Genomic DNA, 21,338 nt, shown 5'->3' with positions numbered 1-21,338 from the left:
TTTTAAGGGCCCGTGCACATGATGTAACACAGCGTTGATTCTGACGTGTCAGAATCAGCGCTTCATAACAGAATCCCATTGACTTCAATGGGTTCCATTTAAGGAGCATAACACATTGAAATCAATGGGTTAAAAAGCTTCCCATTTATTTCACTGTGTAGTGCGCGTAAGACGGAACCCATTGAAGTCAATGGGATTCTTTTTTGAAGCGCTGATTCTGACACGAGTTTACATGTCAGAATCAACGCCGCGTTACATCATGTGCACGGGCCCTTAGAAGGATGACTTGATAGCTGTGACCATATTCTATGCTCAGATCCTAGTTGCTGCAAATGAATAGACCTAGTCCGGAGGGTACTTTCACGAGGCGGACACCGCGGGTGATTCAGCCACGGAATCCGCCTGAAGAAAGGGCAGCTTGTTTCTTTTTTCCGCTAGTGGTCTACATAGACCACCATTATGAGGGGGCGGATTATGATGTGGATTCCGCACCAAAATCCACCCCCTGTTGCCCCGTGTGAATGCGGCTTTACTGTTCCTTTATAGAAACAGAAAATAATAATTATAAATAACAATGGCATTAATGGATTGGTCATATAATGAATACCAGTGGCACCCGATGGACCTTGTTGACTGTATTGGGGTCCAGGTTTCCTTTATAATGTTTGCAATTTTCACAATAAAATAATGTAGCCTGCTACATTATTTTATCCATAATTTTTGATGGAGTCTGTAAAACCAAAGTGAACATATCCTAAATGGCAATTTTTTTCTCTACTATCGGACATCTATACCTGTAACAGTTTGGAGCTTTCCCAATAATGACCTGTCTCCAGCAGTTTTACTTCTTTCCTGTATATTTGGTGTGCACGATCAGAATCCATATTGATTATTTTTATCTGCTTGCTTTGAGCTGTTGCCACACGTACTGTAAATGTAATCATTAGGCTGAAGGTTATAGTGGCCAGTATACTGTATACATTTAACTCCCTATTTACTGGATTGTAAATGTGGTGAAGCTGTGGACGAATATACCACTTGTTCCCTTGTTCTTATGTTTGGATTATGTTTGAAATATAATACTGCTTATTTGTGAATAGTCACGGTCAGTCAATATTTACTGAAAAGTCTAAAAGAACATTAACTAGTGATTTCCTCATTGAAATAGATATTCTTTCTTTTGTTCATTGCTAAAGAAATCCACATACTGTAAGCATTGAAATTATACGTACTAGGGAACTGCGCAAATTACATATGTAATTATATGTACTGAGGGAAGGTGAAAATTACCTGATCCCTTTCCTACCTGAGAAACAACCTGACTTTCATGTATCTTTTAGGCTGGAGCTCCATGTAGCGTAAACGCTGTGTTTTACAGTACCTGCAAAGTGGATGGGATTCTGGCTAATCCCATCCACACATTGCAGAAAAATATCCGATTCAAAAAACGTATGTATAATTGAAACAGAAAGTCTAGAGGAAAACTCTGGGGACTTTCTGTCAAAAAGAAATTTGTTTTCGCCACTGTTTTTCCTGCAGCGCTATTTCCCTTTGGCTCACTATATGGAGCCTTAAGGGGCATTCACACGGAGTAATGCGGCGCTGATTCTGGCACGATAACTCGTGTAAGAATCAGCTCTGCAAAACAGAATCCCATTGAGTTCAATGGGTTCCGTTTAACGCGCGTAACACATTGAAATCTATGGGAGGCTTTTTAACCCATTGTTTTCAATGTGTTACGTGCGAGCTCAATGGGATTCTATTTTGCAGCGCTGATACTTACGCAAATTATCGTGCCAGAATCAGCGCCGTGTTACTCCGTGTGAATGCCCCCTTAGCCTTAAAAGGGTTTATCCAAAGACTTTCTCAAAATTTATTTCTCTTGGGTTCATTTTGGGTCAGTCCTCAGGTTTCCAGGCTGGTTTTTTTTTTTTTTGTTTTTTTGTTTTCTAGGCTGGTTCTAATCCTGAGTCATGTGCTCAGAAACAGCTCCGGGAGCCAAATGGATCTGTCTCTTTGTCCTCTACCATGTTCACTGATATTTGTACTATAAGGGCTGCCAGAATAGATTATTATCATAGTAAAGCCAGTCCTCACAGGACAGTTTACGTCCTATTGTTTTTTTTCCCCTAACACATTCCAGTAAATGGGATTTGACTTGTGATTTACATCTGATTTTGCAATTTACATCGAATGTTCCTTAGTTATCCATAACAACAGGAAGTGATGTCTAATATTAGGAATTTCTTATAATATTTCATCAAGATTTGTGCTTCTGCAATGCCTTGAGAATATATTTCTCAACAGGATATGGATTCAAATTAGGAATTTTCTACACTTAGCTGTAACAAGAAATATTCATTTTCAGTTTTGTAGGAATTGTCAGTAGTCTATGACATGTGGATCTAAAGGAGATGCACAGCTATAATTCATAGCATACTCCATCCACTGTAAACTATCCAGGATTTTGGATCCATGTGACTACATTTGCCAGCATGCCCTGACCAACACTGACAACCCAGAATATATGCAGTGGGGATTCTCAGCATGCCAGAAAAAAAAATAATTAAAAAAATAAAACACCAAAAAAATTGCAGTCGGGTTAAGGTCATGGAAAAAAATGTGTATAGAACTGTACACCAGTATCAATACTGTATTTTTCGGACTATAAGACGCACTTTTTTTCCCCCAAATTTTGGGGGAAAAGAAGGGTGCGTCTTATAGGCCGAATGTGGCGCCTGGCATCCGCTGTAATAGAGAGGCGGAAGCCGGCAAGTGATAGACGCCATTACAGGTGCCGGGGCCTGCGACATCGCTGCGCTCCTCTGCCCTGCATGAAGCCAGCAGCGGGAGGAGTGATGCTATTCCGCTCCTCCGTCCCCCCGCCGCTGGCTTCATGCAGGGCAGGGCAGCGATGTCTCAGGCCCCGGCATCTATCCCTCACCGGCATCCGCCTCTCTAGTACAGCGGATGCCGGGTCAGTATCGGTGGCCCCTTCTCCCCCGAACCTGTGTCTCCCCCGTACCTGTAAAGATGCAGGCCGGCTCCTGCGCGGCGATATCGCAGGAGCCGACCTGTTCGAGTGACAGCCGGGAGCCTAAAAAAAACACTCTATGCGTCCCCGTACAGCTGCAGGGTCACCTGTCAATGTGGCCTTGCAGCTGTTGCAAAACTACAACTCCCATATATTAAATATTTTACCAGTTTTTGCTTCAAAATTTTTTTTCCCTATTTTCCTCCTCTAAAACCTTGAGACCATTCTCAATGTGAAAACTGTCTGGTCCAGATGGCAACTCAAATTTCATGTGATTACATGAACCCCAATTTTGTGATGGTGTGTATTCAGCTGATGTATGTAAGCAAAATATGATCATGTCTGCTGAACAAGTATATCTATCAAGTATGGCACTACCTTCTAAGAGGCTGTATCCAAGGCCAGCGTTGGGGAAGGGAGGTCAATTTCCCAGAGCCCCCATCCCCAAAAGAGCCCTTGGAAACCGGATCATCAGGCTAAAAGCTCCGGTCCCAGGAGCTCCACAGCTGTATCAATGTGCTGAGCTGAAAGGTCCCTGCTCTGCCATAGAAGACCGCTGGTAACGCAGAAGACATCGCGACACAGGTGGCGTAATGACATCACTGCATCACACCACCTGTGCCACTGCTACAGGGAGAGTCTTTGGCTGCTCCGCTCATCGTGGCAGCATGGTCAGGTGAGTACAAGATTTATTGTTTTCTGGTAAGGGAAAGGGATTAACGGCTAAGGGTGCATTCACACTGAGTAAACGCTAGCTTATTCTGAACGTAAAACACGTTCAGAATAAGCGGCGTCTAAAGCAGCTCCATTCATTTCTATGGGAGCGGGGATACGAGCGCTCCCCATAGAAATGAATGGGCTGCTTCTTTCACTCCGTGCAGTCCCATTGAAGTGAATGGGGAGTGCCGGCATGTACGCTCCGGCATGAGCAGAGCTTGCCGTATACGCCGGCACTCCCCATTCACTTCAATGGGACTGCACGGAGTGAAAGAAGCAGCCCATTCATTTCTATGGGGAGCGCTCGTATCCCCGCTCCCATAGAAATGAATGGAGCTGCTTTAGACGCCGCTTATTCTGAACATGTTTTACGTTCAGAATAAGCTAGCGTTTACTCAGTGTGAATGCACCCTAAGGGGGCAAACTATTATTTATAGTGTGGGGGCTAATATTTATATTGGAGGAACTATTAAATATAAGGGGCTAGTATTAGAAGTGGGTATTATTGTTAAGAGGGCTATTATGTATTAATGTAAACTATTTTATAAGGTGAACTATTATTTGAGGGGGGCTATTACTGATAAGGGGGAACTATTACTAATATGGGGTGTATTAATTATAAGGAGGTGCTATAATAATTGACAAGAAAATCTTTTAGGCAGTGCAAAGGTGGTTATTTGAATTGTGTGTGGGCATAAGACGGCAATGGTTGTTACTGTTTTGGAGGCAAAAAGGGGAAGTTATTAAAGGGGCCTCAACTGGAAATATGATGGCGTTGTTGGTATATCGGCATTTAGGGCCCCACATTTAATTTTGCCCAGGCCAACAGTTTGTCTAAAATCGGCCCTGGCTGTATCTAATCCTATCCTATCAAAGCCTATCATGTAGGACATTGTCTATATTTGCCCTCTGATATGTAACCTACATTGCTCATTGCAATGCACATAAGTTTTGATTCACCCTTACTGTGCAACTTGAGAATCCGTTTTGTGCAGTTTCCTCATTGTTTTTATAAACCAGGTAGAGGAGTGTGCGCTGCAGAGAAGAGAATATACAGTAAATACAGTATATAGCTAGAGCCATTTTGTTAGTGCATGTTTGCTCACGTATCAAATCAGGGGAATACCCAGGATTTTCTCAAGGGTTGTGAAAAAAATTTTGTAAAGCTTTGGCTGAACTGAGACATACTTCACTTCCTCCTGTTCTTATAGCAGAGGGTGGATGCTAGTGTTCAGATAGAAAAGCAGCTGCATCCTCTACCTAGCAGTCTGCTGTACTCTACACAGCCTCTAAATACACGGCTCAAAAACATTAAAGAGGTTGTCTAGGATATATGTATTTATTTTATATTAGGCTATACTCTTCTGTCCCTGGTGCTCTGGTGTCTCATTTTGTGGTCCTGCTGCTCCAGTGTTTCAGCAAAAGTCCCCGCTGTACGTGACCACTGAGGCAATCTGCAGCCTAAGGAAAGGGACACAAGACTGCAAAATGTAGCAGGGACTATTGGCAAAACAGGACAGCAGAGACAGGTAAAGGCGGATTCACATCTGCGCCCGGTCTCTGCTTTGTCGGTTTCCATCTTCTGCCGGCATTCAGTGTCCGCCCGTGAGCATCTTCTGGTCTCCGCAACGAAACCGTTTTTTTTAACCAGACACAAAGTCCTGCATGTCTGACTTTGTGTCCGTTTAAAAAAAACTGTTTTGCCGTGGAGAGCAGAAGACGCTCACGGGCGGACACTTTGCAAACCCATTCAAATGAACGGGTTGGAAAAGTGACTGCCAGTTTCCGTCTCCTATCCAGTTTCTCAAGCAGAAGACAGAAACCTGAAAGTGGAGACCAGGTGCAGGTGTGAACCCACCCTAAGGTTTTTTTTTTTTTTTATTATTCACACACACATATATATATATATATATATATATATATATATTATCTTGAACAACCTCTCTTTAAGGGATATCATTAAAATTACACATTGGATCTCAATGAACGAAAGATTCAAGTTGAGAATCTTTACTGATATTGTTTATTTTACTGAGATGACCTAGGCTATGTTCACACCTGCGCCTGATCTACGTTTGGAGTTTTCGTCCCTGAACCCATTTAAATAATGGAGGACTTTTCTCTATGCATTTTCTGGCAGAAACCCAGCGAACTCCAGTATAGTCTATGGGGACCTCGGGTTTCCTTGGGTAACCACTTTTTAAGCAGGTTAGCTTTCTGATTGTCAAGTCCCCAAGCGGACCCGACGAATGGAAAGCCAAACACTATTGTGAACCTAGTGATATCAATGATCCATTTTACACCAAAATCATTGCCAAACTGAGGGCTGGATTCCAAATTACCCAAAAAGCAATGTAAAAAATTGAAATCACAGTAGAATGTAGTTTGTATGAATTTCATCACAGCACTTTATAATGTGCCCCAGTAGTCTGTAAACACTTTGGCTACATTTGGAGCTGCTGGTGGAGGTCACGGAGTCACTATATCTAAGATACTGGTGCATTTTCTCTGTATTAGTTGATAACTATGTTTATTTATAATGTTTCCCCTTTTCAGCATTGTGTTAGCAGGGACTGTGTGGATATTTAGCTTTAGTTTTGTGTATTCTAATAAAATTTTTGATATTAAAATTAATGTGTTATAAAAACATTTTTTGATTGAAGACTATTCCTGATAGGTGTAGTGAAAACTTTGGCTGCATGAGGCTGGTCATTGTTCTGCATCAGAAGGTATCCAGAGTCTACTGCACAAGTGTCAGGTTAGCACAAGAGCAAGCGCTAATGATTTCATCCCTGTACCTAGTACCTAGCAGTGGTCACATTACCAATGACTATAATGTAAAGGTTTGTATAATCCTCCCAGAATATGAGCTCCTATACCATCACCATTTCTCATTCTGGATGGGTTTTTTTGTTGTTGTTTTTTTCTTTTTTTAAAATGTAGATTGTGAGCCCTACATAGAGCTCACAATGTACATTTTTTCCCTATCAGTATGTCCTTTTGGAATATGGGATGGAAATCCATGCAAACACGGGGCGACTATACAAACTCCTTGCAAATGGTTTTTTGCCCTTGGCAGGATTTGAGCACCAGGAACCAGTGCTGCAAGGTTGCAGTGCTAACCACTGAGCCACCGTGTGGCCCCCTCTCATTCTTGATGTTGTCACAGGCAGTAAAAATTTCACCACAGTGGGGGCCACACGGTGGCTCAGTGGTTAGCACTGCAGCCCTGCAGCGCTGGAGTCCTGGTGTTCAAATCCTGCCAAAGGCAAAAAGCCATCTGCAAGGAGTTTGTATGTTCTCCCCGTGTTTGCATGGATCACCATCCCATATTCCAAAAAGACATACTGATAGGAAAAAAAAAAAAGTACATTGTGAGCTCCATGTGGGGCTCACAATCTACATTAAAAAAAAATTTCACCATAGTGCCTCCAGTCTTTTTAATGTCTGTCACATGTGCTTAGTGTTAACTTGCTCTCCTCTGTGAAAAGAACGGGGAACCAATGGTGGGACTTGACAATTCTGGGGAATGCCAATCGAGTTGCATGGTGCTGGTCTGTGAACATCAAGATAAGAATCAGTCAGGAAGAATAAGGCGAGAATAATGGCCTATGGTCAATACTAGCAAAACCATTCCGTTTTTGGGGTTGTCTTGCTATTCCATCTTCAGTGCACCTTTTGTAATTTTCACTTTCACCAAAGCAGGTGCAATTTATTCCAAATTTCTTATGCTTTCTTACTGGACTGATTGATATCCCTGGCTTGGAGTTGGGCTCTATTCAGATGACTGTGATGGTTCCATGAAATAAATTGATAGTATTGCAGCTGTGTGAAGGTCATTGAGTGAATGCCATCACACTCCCATTCATTCATGTGAGTAGAGCCTTAGACTGTGATTCTTAAGGGACGTGTCAACAACAATGTTACTCAATATGCCCTTGGCAGGCTACTCCTTTGTGAGCAATGAATACCTCAGCTTTCTTAATGTCACCTGTGACCACATTACCTTTTTATCATTTATGGGACCAAGATTTTCAGTAGAAGTTTTTTTTTTTTTTTTACTGTTATACACAACTGTGCAAAAGTTTAAAGCAAGTGTGAAAAATGAGAAATACATTAGTTTTATTCTACTCAGCAATGTGCTTTCTTGTTGTTTTTATTATTTACTTTGTAGCCCATAACACAATTTATACTCTGTTTGGATTCTCTGCTTTCTTTTATTACATTTATTTCTATTTCTATTTGTATGCTAAATAAGGTTATATTTTCAGTTAAATCTCTTTCTCCCCATACTACGCAGTACCTGGATAGTATATCTATTTGTTACCCTTTGAGTAACCCATTTTTCATCTGTGCACTTATTTAAAGAGGACCTTTCACCACTTTTGGGCACATGCAGTGTTATATACTGCTGGAAAGCTGACAGTGCGCTGAGTTCAGCGCACTGTCGGCTTTCCCGATCTGTGCCCGGTGTAAAGAGCTTACGGTGCCGGTACCGTAGTGCTCTATGGTCAGAAGGGCGTTTCTGACCATTAGCCAGAGACATCCTTCTGCCTCGCGGCGCCTTTCGCGCTGTGCTGTGGAGCGGGGAGGAACGCCCCCTCCCTCTGCTCACACAGCTCATCCATAGACGAGCATTATCAGGAGCGGGAGGGGGGAGTTCCTCCCCGCTCCACAGCACAGCGCGATTGGCGCCGCGAGGCAGAAGGACGTCTCTGGCTAATGGTCAGAAACGCCCTTCTGACCATAGAGCACTACGGTACCGGCACCGTAAGCTCTTTACACCGGGCACAGATCGGGAAAGCCTACAGTGCGCTGAATTCAGCGCACTGTCAGCTTTCCGGCAGTAAATAGAACTGCCTGTGCCCAAAAGTGGTGAAAGGTCCTCTTTAAGGGATTTTCTGTCTGGGCAAGTTATCCTCTATCCTGTAGGAATAAGGGATAGCGTGTAGAGCGATCAAAAGAACAGAGGATTTCTGTCGCTTCACTCCATTCAAGTCAATGAGAGCTGTCAGCTGTACTTCAGCTAAGTTATCTGTAGTAATCTCCAGTACTTCCATTGAAATTAATCCAGTTGCATTCAAGCTGACTGACTACCACTCCATTCAGAACAGGAAGAAAAATAAACCTATTCTTTTGCATTGTGAGGGTCTTAGCGGTCAAACCCCACTGATCTTCAAGTTATCCCCTTTACTAGGAGTACATAACAAGCAGACCGCAATCTGAATCCAGACTTCCGCCACTGTCTGGACCCCTGTCTACCAGCACTAGAAGCAGCATGGATCAGTAATAATCCCTGGTACCTTCACACATGCTTGCTGATCCCTGCTGACACCAGACAGTAACTAAATACAGCCATGAAAGATTTGTTAATTCACACCTACTAGAAAGCATCGATCCTCACATAGAGGGCAGCATTCACTGGTGGACAGCAACTGGATCCTCCAAGACAGTGTAGAACAAAATGGCATAGAGAGCTATGTGAATAGCTCAGGGGAAAAAACACCAGGCTCCACACTCTGCTTACCTGCCCTCTACTGGATACAAGGAAAAATCAAATAGTATAGGGTGCCCTATTATGTGCATATAAACCACGAAATGCGTTATCTGTGACATTCAATAAAACCTTTTGATATTATATTGATGACACTCAAGTACCAATTTATGGAGTCTGGTGGGTTTTTTCCTGAGCTATTCACATATCTCTCTATGCTATTTTAACAACAATTATTCTAAACTTTTACCAGCAGCAGTCTCCTTGGAAAAACACATACTTGAATTACTGAGTGGGTGGCAACCCTACCAACCATCATATGTTCTGTGCATCTACAACTTCAACTGCAACTCTTTGCATGCCATGGTCAGAACAAACTCTTCAGGAGCTGTAGAACAGCAACTCCCAGCATGCCCTGACCTGCTACGTTAAGCTTTTTAGTTGTTTGTGCAGTATCAGCTTCCCTCATGCTCTACACAACACATGCTTGCTAAGGGCTGTGCAACTTCAATTCCTAACATTTCCTTGTAAGGTGTGGAGGAACCCCTCAGGTCATGTTGAAAATGTTGCTGATTGTTGCTGATGCATATTATGAAGACTCGTTCAATGTGTCATGATAATGTGTGAACTGTATGGTGACTTTTTACCAGCCAAATTGTTATGCTGCCAAATCCATCAGTAAAGATGCACCTATAGTGCCACTGCCATTTGTATATGCAACTCCTGCTGCAACAGTCCCTACACTGGCTACCCAAAGCCCAGCGAATTGAGTTCAAGCTACTAACGTTAACATACAAAGCGATCCACGACCTGTCCCCTACATATATCTCTGAACTAACCCCCCGCTACCTGCCCACACATAACCTCAGATCCTCCAATGACCTCCTACTCCACTCTACTCATATCTGCTCCTCACACAACCGTCTCCAAGATTTCTCCCGTGCATCCCCCATACTCTGGAACTCCTTACCAAGACACATAAGACTGACCCCCACAATCACAGGCTTCAAGAAGGCCCTGAAGACTCACCTATTCAGGAAGGCCTACAACCTCCATTAACACTATCACCACATCGCCATCTGAACAGTCTCTCCCCTCACCTTCTGTCTCTCCCCCCTTTCCCCATAGATTGTAAGCCCTCGCGGGCAGGGCCCTCTACCCCACTGTGCCAGTCAGTTATTGTTAGTATTATATCTACCTGTATATTCTGTGTATTGTATGTAACCCGCAAATGTAAAGCACCATGGAATTAATGGTGCTATATAAATAAACAATAATAATAACAATCCCACTGAACTTGCTCTTTATACCATATCCAATATACATTTTCTTTAGGATACTCATCTAACACAAGCTTTCCAGGACCTATGCAGCTACAATTCCAGCATTACATGTCAACGTCCTCTACAAGCAAAGGCTAAATTCACATAACCTGTGAAACTTGGTCAGTGTGTTCACCAGATTTACCAGCTTGACCATCAAGACCTTGTTTTGTTTAAAAAAATTTGGTGTTTTTCTATTGGGTTTGGTCGGGGTTTTGATCCGGTGGTCTTATAGTAGTTTCGTTGCCATTAGGCCATCTTCTTGGGCATTTGTTATCAGCCTTTTGAGTATACCTGAGGTTCTATGGATCGAGCCTCAGGTGTTGGTCATTATCATTATCCTATGGGACTATCCTGGGGCCTTTATTAGGAGGAGGTCTGGCTTCCCCAGTTGCCGGTTTTCGTGGTTACCACCTAGAATTCGTGGCTCTGGGAGGAGTATTGTTTTGCTAGTATTTCAACTGACTAGAAAGCGGTGTGAGTGTTTCTTTGTGTGTGAGTATGGTTTGTCCCTCCACACTTCTACTCTACCCTGTCCTTCAGTTCTGTTTGCCTGGCACTATCTTGTTGTTTGTGAGGTTTGGGTTCCAGTTTGTTTTGCCCCAGTCCTGTGTTAACCCTTTCCTCTCCTCTCCACTATCCCTCTCCTCATTCTCTTGTTTCGTATTGTGTTGTGCTGCGTGTCTGTTGTCCAGCACATCCCATCCTGTTTGTTTGTCTGCACCTGCACCTTGGTTTCTGTATGGGTGACCACTATAGTATCCCCAGTCCCTAACTCTCTTGTAGCTCTCGCCCTATCTGTCGGCTAGGCCTACGTGTTAGAGAGCCAGGAGTTGTCGGGGCCAAGGCTAGCTTGGGAACAGCTGACCACCACCCGCAGGCAGGGCCTAGCTAGCCACCGTAGCGTTAGGGAAAGTCTCCTTCCCCTGTTTCCTTAGCGGTGCAGTCTGCAGTCCTGATTCTGGGTCTGGGCATAGACACGAACGTAACACTGACCTTCATACCGGATGTGGGACTCCTAGCATCATAGTTATCAACGATGCCAAGAACCCCCCTGCCTCCCAATAACATACTGTAAAAATATTCCCACTGGGAGTGTCCAAAAGTAATTTGTCAGGTCCAAAATGTGTCCCAAACCAATACTTGTTCAATGTAGGGGCTTTTAATAACCTTTGTGGCCACAAACTTATGAGGCAATGTAGAGAGAATATTTTTTTTATGGATATGTAAATGAGTCTGTAAGTGCTTCTCCTGTGGGGCCTGAGTTACCAGATTTGCCTATAGCCAGTTAAAAATGCCTTGCCTCTCCTCTGGAGTCAGTAACCAATGCCTCCCCATTAACTATGATTTGCATTTTTGCTTTGTGTTTGTATCACAGCGGTGTCTAGTAGAGATGAGCGAGTACTGTTCGGATCAGCCGATCCGAACAGCACGCACGCATTGAAATGAATGGACGTAGCCGGCACGCGAGGGGTTAAGCGGCCGGCCGGCGTCAAAGCGGAAGTACCAGGTGCTTCCATTCATTTCAATGCGTGCGTGCTGTTCGGATCGGCTGATCCGAACAGTACTCGCTCATCTCTAGTGTCTAGGTAATCTGCCAAAGACTCCATTGACCGATATTTGCATATCCATAAAAAGTTGACGTTCTCCTTGTTGCTTCATTATTGGTCTAGGAAGCATTTAGGATATTACAGACTCACTTGAAATTGTTCTTCCATTAATAAGAAGCTGACCTGTCATTTGACATGAATGACCTTTCAACTACAGCACCTACAAATGACAAAAAAAACCTTGTCTTTCCAACAGATATGTTACATAGGTCAGCATGAAATTATGTTTGTTTGTGTCATAAAAGGTGTTGGTGGTCCACTAAGCAGCAGGTGGTCTGCAGTAGATTAGCCTGATCTTACACCCAAAATTTCTACTATATGGCAGTCATTGTCAACATGGGGGTTCACAATTTAAGCCCTATGCCAGATTTTTATATGCTGTATACTTGTATATACTAAATCAATGCAGATTTAGTAAGACTGCCATTTTGTAAGCCAGTCTTAATAAAGGCACCAAATTGCGCAAAGTGCACCTAAATTGTCAAGGAACCTCAGTATATAAAAAAAAAAAACAGTCATACAGCCTTGCATCAGTTTGGAAAACTGTGCCAGGCAGGAACAGGCAGGACTTCCTATAAAATTCATACCAGAGAGCATTCCGTTCTGCTCTGGTATAGATCCTACTAATATTATAAGTGTGAAAGTTTGTGTTTCATATACAAAAAAATGGCTGAATAGATTTGGATGAAATTTGGCACATACAGACCTATGAAAAAGTTTGGGCACTCCTATTAATCTTAATCATTTTTAGTTCTAAATATTTTGGTATTTGCAACAGCCATTTCAGTTTGATATATCTAATAACTGATGGACACAGTAATATTTCAGGATTGAAATGAGGTTTATTGTACTAACAGAAAATGCGCAATATGCATTAAACCAAAATTTGACCGGTGCAAAAGTATGGGCACCTCAACAGAAAAGTGACATTAATATTTAGTAGATCCTCCTTTTGCAAAGTTAACAGCCTCTAGTCGCTTCGTGTAGCTTTTAATCAGTTCCTGGATCCTGGATAAAGGTATTTTGGACAAACAATTCAAGTTAAGTTAAGTTAGATGGTCGCCGAGCATGGACAGCCCGCTTCAAATCATCCCACAGATGTTCAATGATATTCAGGTCTGGGGACTGGGATGGCCATTCCAGAACATTGTAATTGTTCCTCTGCATGAATGCCTGAGGATTTGGAGCGGTGTTTTGGATCATTGTCTTGCTGAAATATCCATCCCCGGCGTAACTTCAACTTCGTCACTGATTCTTGAACATTATTCTCAAGAATCTGCTGATACTGAGTGGAATCCATGCGACCCTCAACTTTAACAAGATTCCCGATGCCGGCATTGGCCACACAGCCCCAAAGCATGATGGAACCTCCACCAAATTTTACAGTGGGTAGCATGTGTTTTTCTTGGAATGCTGTTTCTTTTTGGACACCATGCATAACGCCTTTTTTTATAACCAAACAACTCAATTTTTGTTTCCAAAATGAAGCTGCCTTGTCCAAATGTGCTTTTTCATACCTCAGGCAACTCTATTTGTGGCGTACGTGCAGAAACGGCTTCTTTCTCATCACTCTCCCATACAGCTTCTATTTGTGCAAAGTGCGCTGTATAGTTGACCGATGCACAGTGACACCATCTGCAGCAAGATGATGCTGCAGCTCTTTGGAGGTGGTCTGTGGATTGTCCTTGACTGTTCTCACCATTCTTCTTCTCTGCCTTTCTGATATTTTTCTTGGCCTGCCACTTCTGGGCTTAACAAGAACTGTCCCTATGGTCTTCCATTTCCTTACTATGTTCCTCACAGTGGAAACTGACAGGTTAAATCTCTGAGACAACGTTTTGTATCCTTCCCCTGAACAACTATGTTGAACAATCTTTGTTTTCAGATCATTTGAGAGCGGGCTGTCCATGTTCGGCGACCATCAAACTTAACTGAACTTGAATTGTTTTGTAGAAAGAAATGGTCCAAAATACCTTCATCCAGGATCCAGGAACTGATTAAAAGCTACAGGAAGCGACTAGAGGCTGTTATCTTTGCAAAAGGAGGATGTACTAAATATTAATGTCACTTTTCTGTTGAGGTGCCCATATTTTTGCACCGGTCAAATTTTGGTTTAATGCATATTGCGCATTTTCTGTTAGTACAATAAACCTCATTTCAATCCTGAAATATTACTGTGTCCATCAGTTATTAGATATATCAAACTGAAATGGCTGTTGCAAACACCAAAATATTTAGAACTAAAAATGATTAAGATTAATAGGGGTGCCCAAACTTTTTCATAGGACTGTAGATAGTTTGTAACCTGATTAACACATAGGATACTTTTAATCCTGGTAAATAACATGGCTTCATGACCTTTAAGAATTTATGTTCATATACTATATTAAACTGCTCTTGCCAGCAGGACTATCTCAGCTAATTGCACTTTGCTTATAAAGCTGCTCTGTTATCTCTCTATGTAAACACACAGATGACACCGAGTCCATTCTGTACAAGCGGAGCTGAGGAGGATTGAGAAAGCTAGGCGTCCAACGGCTTTTAGAGAAACACCAGAGCAGGCGGCTCATCGATGCCAACAACACGCTCTTTAGATGGCGTCCCAGCGAGCTGCTGAGATGCTGAAACAATCACAGGCATGGCCCAAGAAACAAGTTCAGTGGCAGGCCAGCTTGAGAGCTGCTAAAACGCTGGAGCAGGCGAACCATCGTCAGCAGCAATTTGCTGAATATAGGCAGATCATCGGTGCCAAAAACACGCATACGAAGTTGTGGGCAGAAGCTAGTGAGGTTATAAATTTCTCTCCCTCTCCACTGTGTATGGAAAGATTACTTATTAAGGCATTGTAAAGCAAAAAGGTAAAATGACAGTTCTGTCCATTCAGTATACTCATTACAGTCTCCTCTACTGTTGTATTAATCCAACCATATGTATTGTCTTGGTCAGACTGCGTGTGCAAACAAATATTGGTGTTAACTCTTGATTCACATTAATTAAAGTCCGGGAAAATATGGGAAGCCCAGAAGATTCAGGTGGTTTCCAGAGCTGGCGATATTCTTATAAGCTTCCCATAAAACACTGGGGATACACATTGTAAGAGCGTATGCCGTATTTTAGATACAGTGCGTCCATGTTACTGCTTTATGTCGCTGTTACAAATAATATGTACTGTATATTATTTAGGTGCAGTGCATACTAGTATAGCCTTCATACTATTCAGTGCTATAAATGGTGCTTTCATACTGGAATTGTTTAGTGTCCTAGCTCCACCTTTTGGAAGGTAGCTCCTTATAGATTAATGCATGGTTTCCAAAGAAAGGCATAATATGAAAATAATTACCAAGATACAATGACTCTTTCAAAAGGAAGAAAGTCTCATCTTCAGACAGCTGTTTAGAGGTCGTTGCCTGTTATTAGTGCAGAATAGGGTACTGGCTGTATGAGAGGTCTAGATGTGGGTTAGGAGGGGTAATGTCTCTCCTTAGGGACTCATACAGGGACTTATACCACCATGTGTACCTGGCTAAGAATTCTCAGTATGGAATATGCATTGACGTCATTGATGAAGAAATTTGCTCCTAGCACCATCTTTGGCACGGTAGATCCCTATAAATTATTACCTGGTTTTCAAATAAACTTAAGCCATAATTGGTTAAAGCCATACATTAATCTGTATAGAGCTACCTTCCAAAAGGTTTGCACTAAGAGCATATTCCTATTTTCCACCAATGAGGTCTTATTTGCATATTCCTTACCTAGAATTCTTAGCAGGGAATGCGTGGTGTTATAAGTCCCTGTACGAGTCCCTAATGAGAGACATTACCCCTTCTAACCCAAATCTGCTTTGCTGGCAGCTATGCTCCCTAACTTTCCTATAAGCACACATGCTCAAAAGAGAAACAACCAATAGCAGAAGGGTCTGGTTTCTCCCTGGGACAAATGAATAAGGCATGTTGATATTCACCGTCAGCTCCGTCCTTGTTTTCTCATAGATTTTATATCAGGGGACACTTGGGAGGACCTATAAACGTTGCAGCAGATTTATTATTTACCTACAATAGATTTCTAACATAAAAACTTCAAACTATTGCAACTGGCATTTTCCTTTGACCTCACCACTTTCTTCTTTTCTCCAGTCTCGCTCTGGCAGTTCAAATTTTGGGCATACTGAGCAGTATGCTTAGTTCTCCTGCGAACTACACCAAAATGGCCATCAGACATGCGCTACTGCGGTGTAGTTCACTGAAGAATAGCATACTGCTCAGTGTGCCCGAGATTTGAACTGCCAGAGCGAAATTGGAGAAAAGAGGGCACAGTATGCGGGGAGGAGGACAGATGGCGCACAAGCAATGGAGGGGGCGGAATGAAAGGTATGACGCAGAGGGGTGCTCAGAGGCCCTGGGGAACATCCAAGGTGCTCTGTAGTGTCATTTGCATAAACTAATTAACCAGATTTCTACGGAACAGGGAGAATCTAAAAAGAGAAGGTGGTAGTAATAGTAGAATAACCTTTTTATCTAAATTTCACTGACCTCAGCGATCGAGTCCCTTTAAGCGTTTAACTCCTAAAACATAAAAGTCTTTTCAGACCGCTCCTGCATTGCACATTAATGTATGCTTTACCTGCAAATACACAAACATATTCTCCTGCTGCCACTGCATTACAATGTACCTTTCAGTGACCAGCAAGTACTTATGTTATGCTTGTTACTTATGTAGATTAGGGGAAAAACAAGGTTTAAGACTTATGGAAATGAAGCAGTTGGTGCAGTGGGGCAGGATTTAAGTCCTGATAGGTCTGCTCTTGCTGCTAAAGTATGATGGATGATGGGGTGAACCAACTCCTACTGTGTAGGGTGCAGCTGTGCATGGTAGGGGTCTGAATGGCAAGATCAGTGCTCCATGGAGCTGAAGGCCCGACCCCAATGCACCGACTGCATAATTTTTATAACAATAATTGAAGTTGTTGTTTTCCAAATCTACAGAGAGGAGGTACGCTACCTTTAGATAGGACCATAGGCATCCATTTTAACAATAGAGGCTTTATAATCAGTAATATAAAATACAATGTGCAGTATAGTGTGTGTGGTGTTTTTTTTTTAAACATGGAGTGCTTATGGTTTACTGAAACACTGGGTGGAGAATGCCAATGCAGTCTGAAAAGAGCCTTGGACTATCATAACCAGAATTATCTGTGATTTCATGTTTCAAGTCTTACATGCAATACTTTGCCTAGGTGCATGAGGATAATGCAGATTACAGGATTGCAGTAACTGTGTAAGTTCCATACTAAAATGTGATCATGCAGCCCATTCATGCTTTGGATATATGTTATGCATATCCAGATGTCTTCAGAGTTATATACCCTTTGAGCTTCTAAAATGTCTCCTAAACTTGTCAATCTGTTAATTTATTCACTACACTAGTAAGCCCAAATGAAATATGGAATTCATGTTCTCCTGTATAGTTATTGGCTGCTGCCTATTTACATCATTGGGTGGTAGGATGGCCATCTTCCTCAATAGTAAAAAAGTGAAAAAGGGTACACAGTAAATGTAGAGGTAAATCTGTGCATTACAGCTTCAGATGAACAACACCAACAAATTCAATAAGTCAGTACAAAACAGGGGCCACTTAGTTACCATTTACGGTCCTGACAGGTATCATCAGGTGACTGTAGGGCTAGGGCTTTAAAGATAGAAGTCTTACTTGGACATGATAAGACAAAGCACTTACAGATTTTGAGCTTGGCCATATATCAATGGTATTGATCTTAACCACAACTATTGGACTTTTATTAATTGACCAGCCTTGGATTGTGATTTTGTTGTTTACACTAACTCTATATGTTTAGATACCATAAAATTGTACCCATTACTAACTACCTCCAAAATAATGGTATTAACTATGTGTCATCAACTTTTCTAGAAAATCATTATTCCGGTACTGTAAATGAAGAACATGGGGAAATAAAACAATGTAGACCTCAACAGTTCATCTCACGCTATCAGTTATACTGTACTTGTATTAGGCAAATATTATATGCAGGAACAACGGGGAAAACCAGCTCTGGCTTTAAGAAATGCCAGTAAACATTCAATGACTTAACATGGTTAATAATACTTCAAAGGGGATACACTGGAAAATCCCCTAAATGTTATAAAAAATGTTAGTGTACATACTGTCCATAAACTCAGTTGTTTGAAGGTAATAGGAAAAAAATTCAAGTTCCGTACATATTCATGACTTTTTACTTATTATTCATGACTATGGCTTATGGGAAGAATATGCAAATCTGTCTTCCATGATGTAATTAGGAAGTCAGGTACCTCAGTGTTACAAACCAATAGAGGGCGATCACTGAAATGTGCAAGCCTGTCTTCCCTGATGTAATTAGGAAGACAGAATCTCAGTGATATAGCCCAATAGAGGCTGCTCCCTTTAATTGCTTATTTAAGACTTTTCAGCTGCTGTTCTACATCTCAACCCTCTGCACTGAATGCACTACAGGGTGCAGTTGCTATGGCCAAAGAATCATCCTGCCATGCCTTGCCTAGGGAATCTATCATCGCAAAATACATTTTATTAAATAATCCTACTGTACTGCAGCAATTATAAAGGCTTTTCCAGCAGTACCTTTATTTTCAAGATTGAGCATGTAGATTTTGAATAAAGTGACTTTTCCTCTTCCGCTCTGAAGTCCGCCTTTTTTGAAATCCAACACATGCGCAGTACACTCGGCCACTTTGGATTACGGCCACATGTACTGTGCATACTCTGTGCAGCAGAGCCGCTGCCATTATTTTTACATACCCGGCATCCACTGTAATAGGAAGCCAGAGGTGGCAGGAGCATGGCGATGTTTCGATCGTGCTCCCCCTCCCCCGCCAAAACAGCCGGTGTATACTGTATGCCCGGCGTATAAGATGATCATTAAATTTGGAGAAATTATGGTAGTAGTGTTTGATGGGAGGCTGCTACTGTTTGTGTATCTGCTAAGTCGATAACACCACGTGTATCTTCAGTCCTTTAGTATCATCAAAATGCCATGATTTTTGGATATACAACTGTAGTAATGCCTCTTGTGCTGGCTATAATTATATTACAGTACCTGTACAATCCTTAAATATGACCTGTTGGAGGTATTCTAGTGTAAGGGCCTGGCCTAGACTACTTTTTGATCAGGCAATATTTTCCAGATTACCTTTGCATTGCCAAGGTTATATAGTTATGGTCAGTGTATCAGGAATTTTTGAAGATGTTTTCTTGATGATCTGGAGTCGGATTTATCTTACAGCGCTTCCATTGACATTTACTTGTGGTTTTGTTAGATTAATATACAAAAAGAGAAAAACATGGCCCGCACATCCCAATCTTATACATTGATCTAGTAGTGCTTCTCAGCAAATTCTACAATACTGAACATGAGGTTCTTAGTATACATATTGATCAAGGTGTATAAGCCCACTAGCCATTTCACGGCGACCTCTTTATAGTGGGTCCCTACTCTACTGGGTGTGGTGCCGCACAGCGACCGCCACAACCTGTTCACATGGTGTGGTGTTGCATGGTGTCTGCTGCTTCTGTGGTGCGGTGCCCATGGGGCGGCGCGGCCCGGAGCCCTGGGGGCTTGGTCTGGTGGCAGGGGTGTTGCCGGACCGCTGGGTCGCTCGCCCTGTGGGCGCCGTGTTACGGTTGTGGTGGTCGCTGTGCGGCACCACACCCAGTAGAGTAGGGACCCACTATAAAGAGGTCGCCGTGAAGTGGCTAGTGGGCTTATACACCTTGATCAATATGTATACTAAGAACCTCATGTTCAGTATTGTAGAATTTGCTGAGAAGCACTACTAGATCAATGTATAAGATTGGGATGTGCGGGCCATGTTTTTCTCTTTTTGTATATTTTGTTAGATTAATGCAAAGCACACTGGGGAAAGAATGTCACCACATCTAAATAGTGTAAAATACTCAAATCACCATCTTCAAGTCCCATACTAGTAAGATTAAATAACCAAGGCTAATGTGCCCTTTGGATTACCCTTAATGCTTCATAAACCTAATCAATCCGTAATTAATAACTAATGCTAATACTGTCAAAATGTCTTCTTGTGGGGTCTTTGTGGAGAAATTTGTGTATGACTGAATTGGCTGCCAGGGACAACATCTGCAAGTAGTTTGTATGTTCTCGCCGTATTTGCGTGGGTTTCCTACGAGTACGCCGGTTTCCCACACTCTAAAGAATATAGGGAACACAGATTGTGAGCACTGTATGAGAGAGTGACTGACAATGTCTGTAAAGCGCTGCAGAATATAATGGCGCCATATAAGTAAGATAAATAGATAACTAAATTGGATTCCATCCTTCTGAAAACGTGTATTCTTTTGTAAAAGCAATAGCAGTAGATAGAGCTGTTAGCCATCATTTTGTTTCGTTGATGTACTCCTCTGCTTTTTTTTGTCAGGATATACTGCATGCCTCCCTCCTACATTGCCCTTGTATACAACTCCTGGCCTTGCAGTTTCGGAATTATCCCTCCTGGAACGCGTGACACCATATCGCGCACCTCTTGTTTCTACAGACATAGACCTCCAGGCTGACCTCATTGCTGCTACTGAACCAGATGAAGATGGAGACACGTAAGGAGAGGATTTGTAGTATTCCAGCTTGCTCTCTGCTTCTTATCTGCACTGTAAACCACTTCTTTCTTATGGGCACCACACACTTCTCTACTGTAATTCATGTAGCTCAGTGAATTCTAAGTAGTTGAGTATTGTTACAGTAATATTAATATTGTGCTTGCCCTGTGGTTGCCGCAGTAGAAAAACAGCACTCTAAGCAGAACAGGATGTCTGTGCAATAATCTCACAAATGGTCTGTTGAATTCTGGTGGTGTTTCCCCATCACTGTTTACACAGGCACAGGAGTAGACACATACCTAACTTTCAAAAGATAAAAAGAGGGACAGAATGTGCGGCGTGCAATGCAAATTTAGCTCCACCCATTTCTATGTTGACTCCTCCAATTCTCAGCCATTTTTCTATATGCCATTATATGCCCTCACATCATAAAGTTCACCTCCAATTGCCACACAGTATTAAGAAACTAGAGGGAGATATTAAACTGGTGCCGATGGAGGGGGACATTATACGGTGGGGGTAAT

The 21,338-nt window shown here is 42.2% G+C and overlaps 1 protein-coding gene across 1 annotated transcript in view; it reads left to right on the top strand.

The window, feature by feature from the left end:
• The window catches only part of BCL3 (BCL3 transcription coactivator), a 60,313-nt gene that overhangs the window by 6,474 nt on the left and 32,501 nt on the right, over positions 1–21,338 (top strand). Inside the window, exon 2 of the mRNA XM_075278599.1 lies at positions 20,640–20,814. Coding sequence (XP_075134700.1) covers positions 20,640–20,814 — 175 coding nt within the window. The remainder of the gene's footprint in view (positions 1–20,639; positions 20,815–21,338) is intronic.

This window comes from Leptodactylus fuscus, chromosome 6 (genome assembly GCF_031893055.1).
Source record: "Leptodactylus fuscus isolate aLepFus1 chromosome 6, aLepFus1.hap2, whole genome shotgun sequence".
NCBI lineage: Eukaryota > Metazoa > Chordata > Amphibia > Anura > Leptodactylidae > Leptodactylus > Leptodactylus fuscus.
This window is presented reverse-complemented; position numbering and strand designations above follow the sequence as displayed.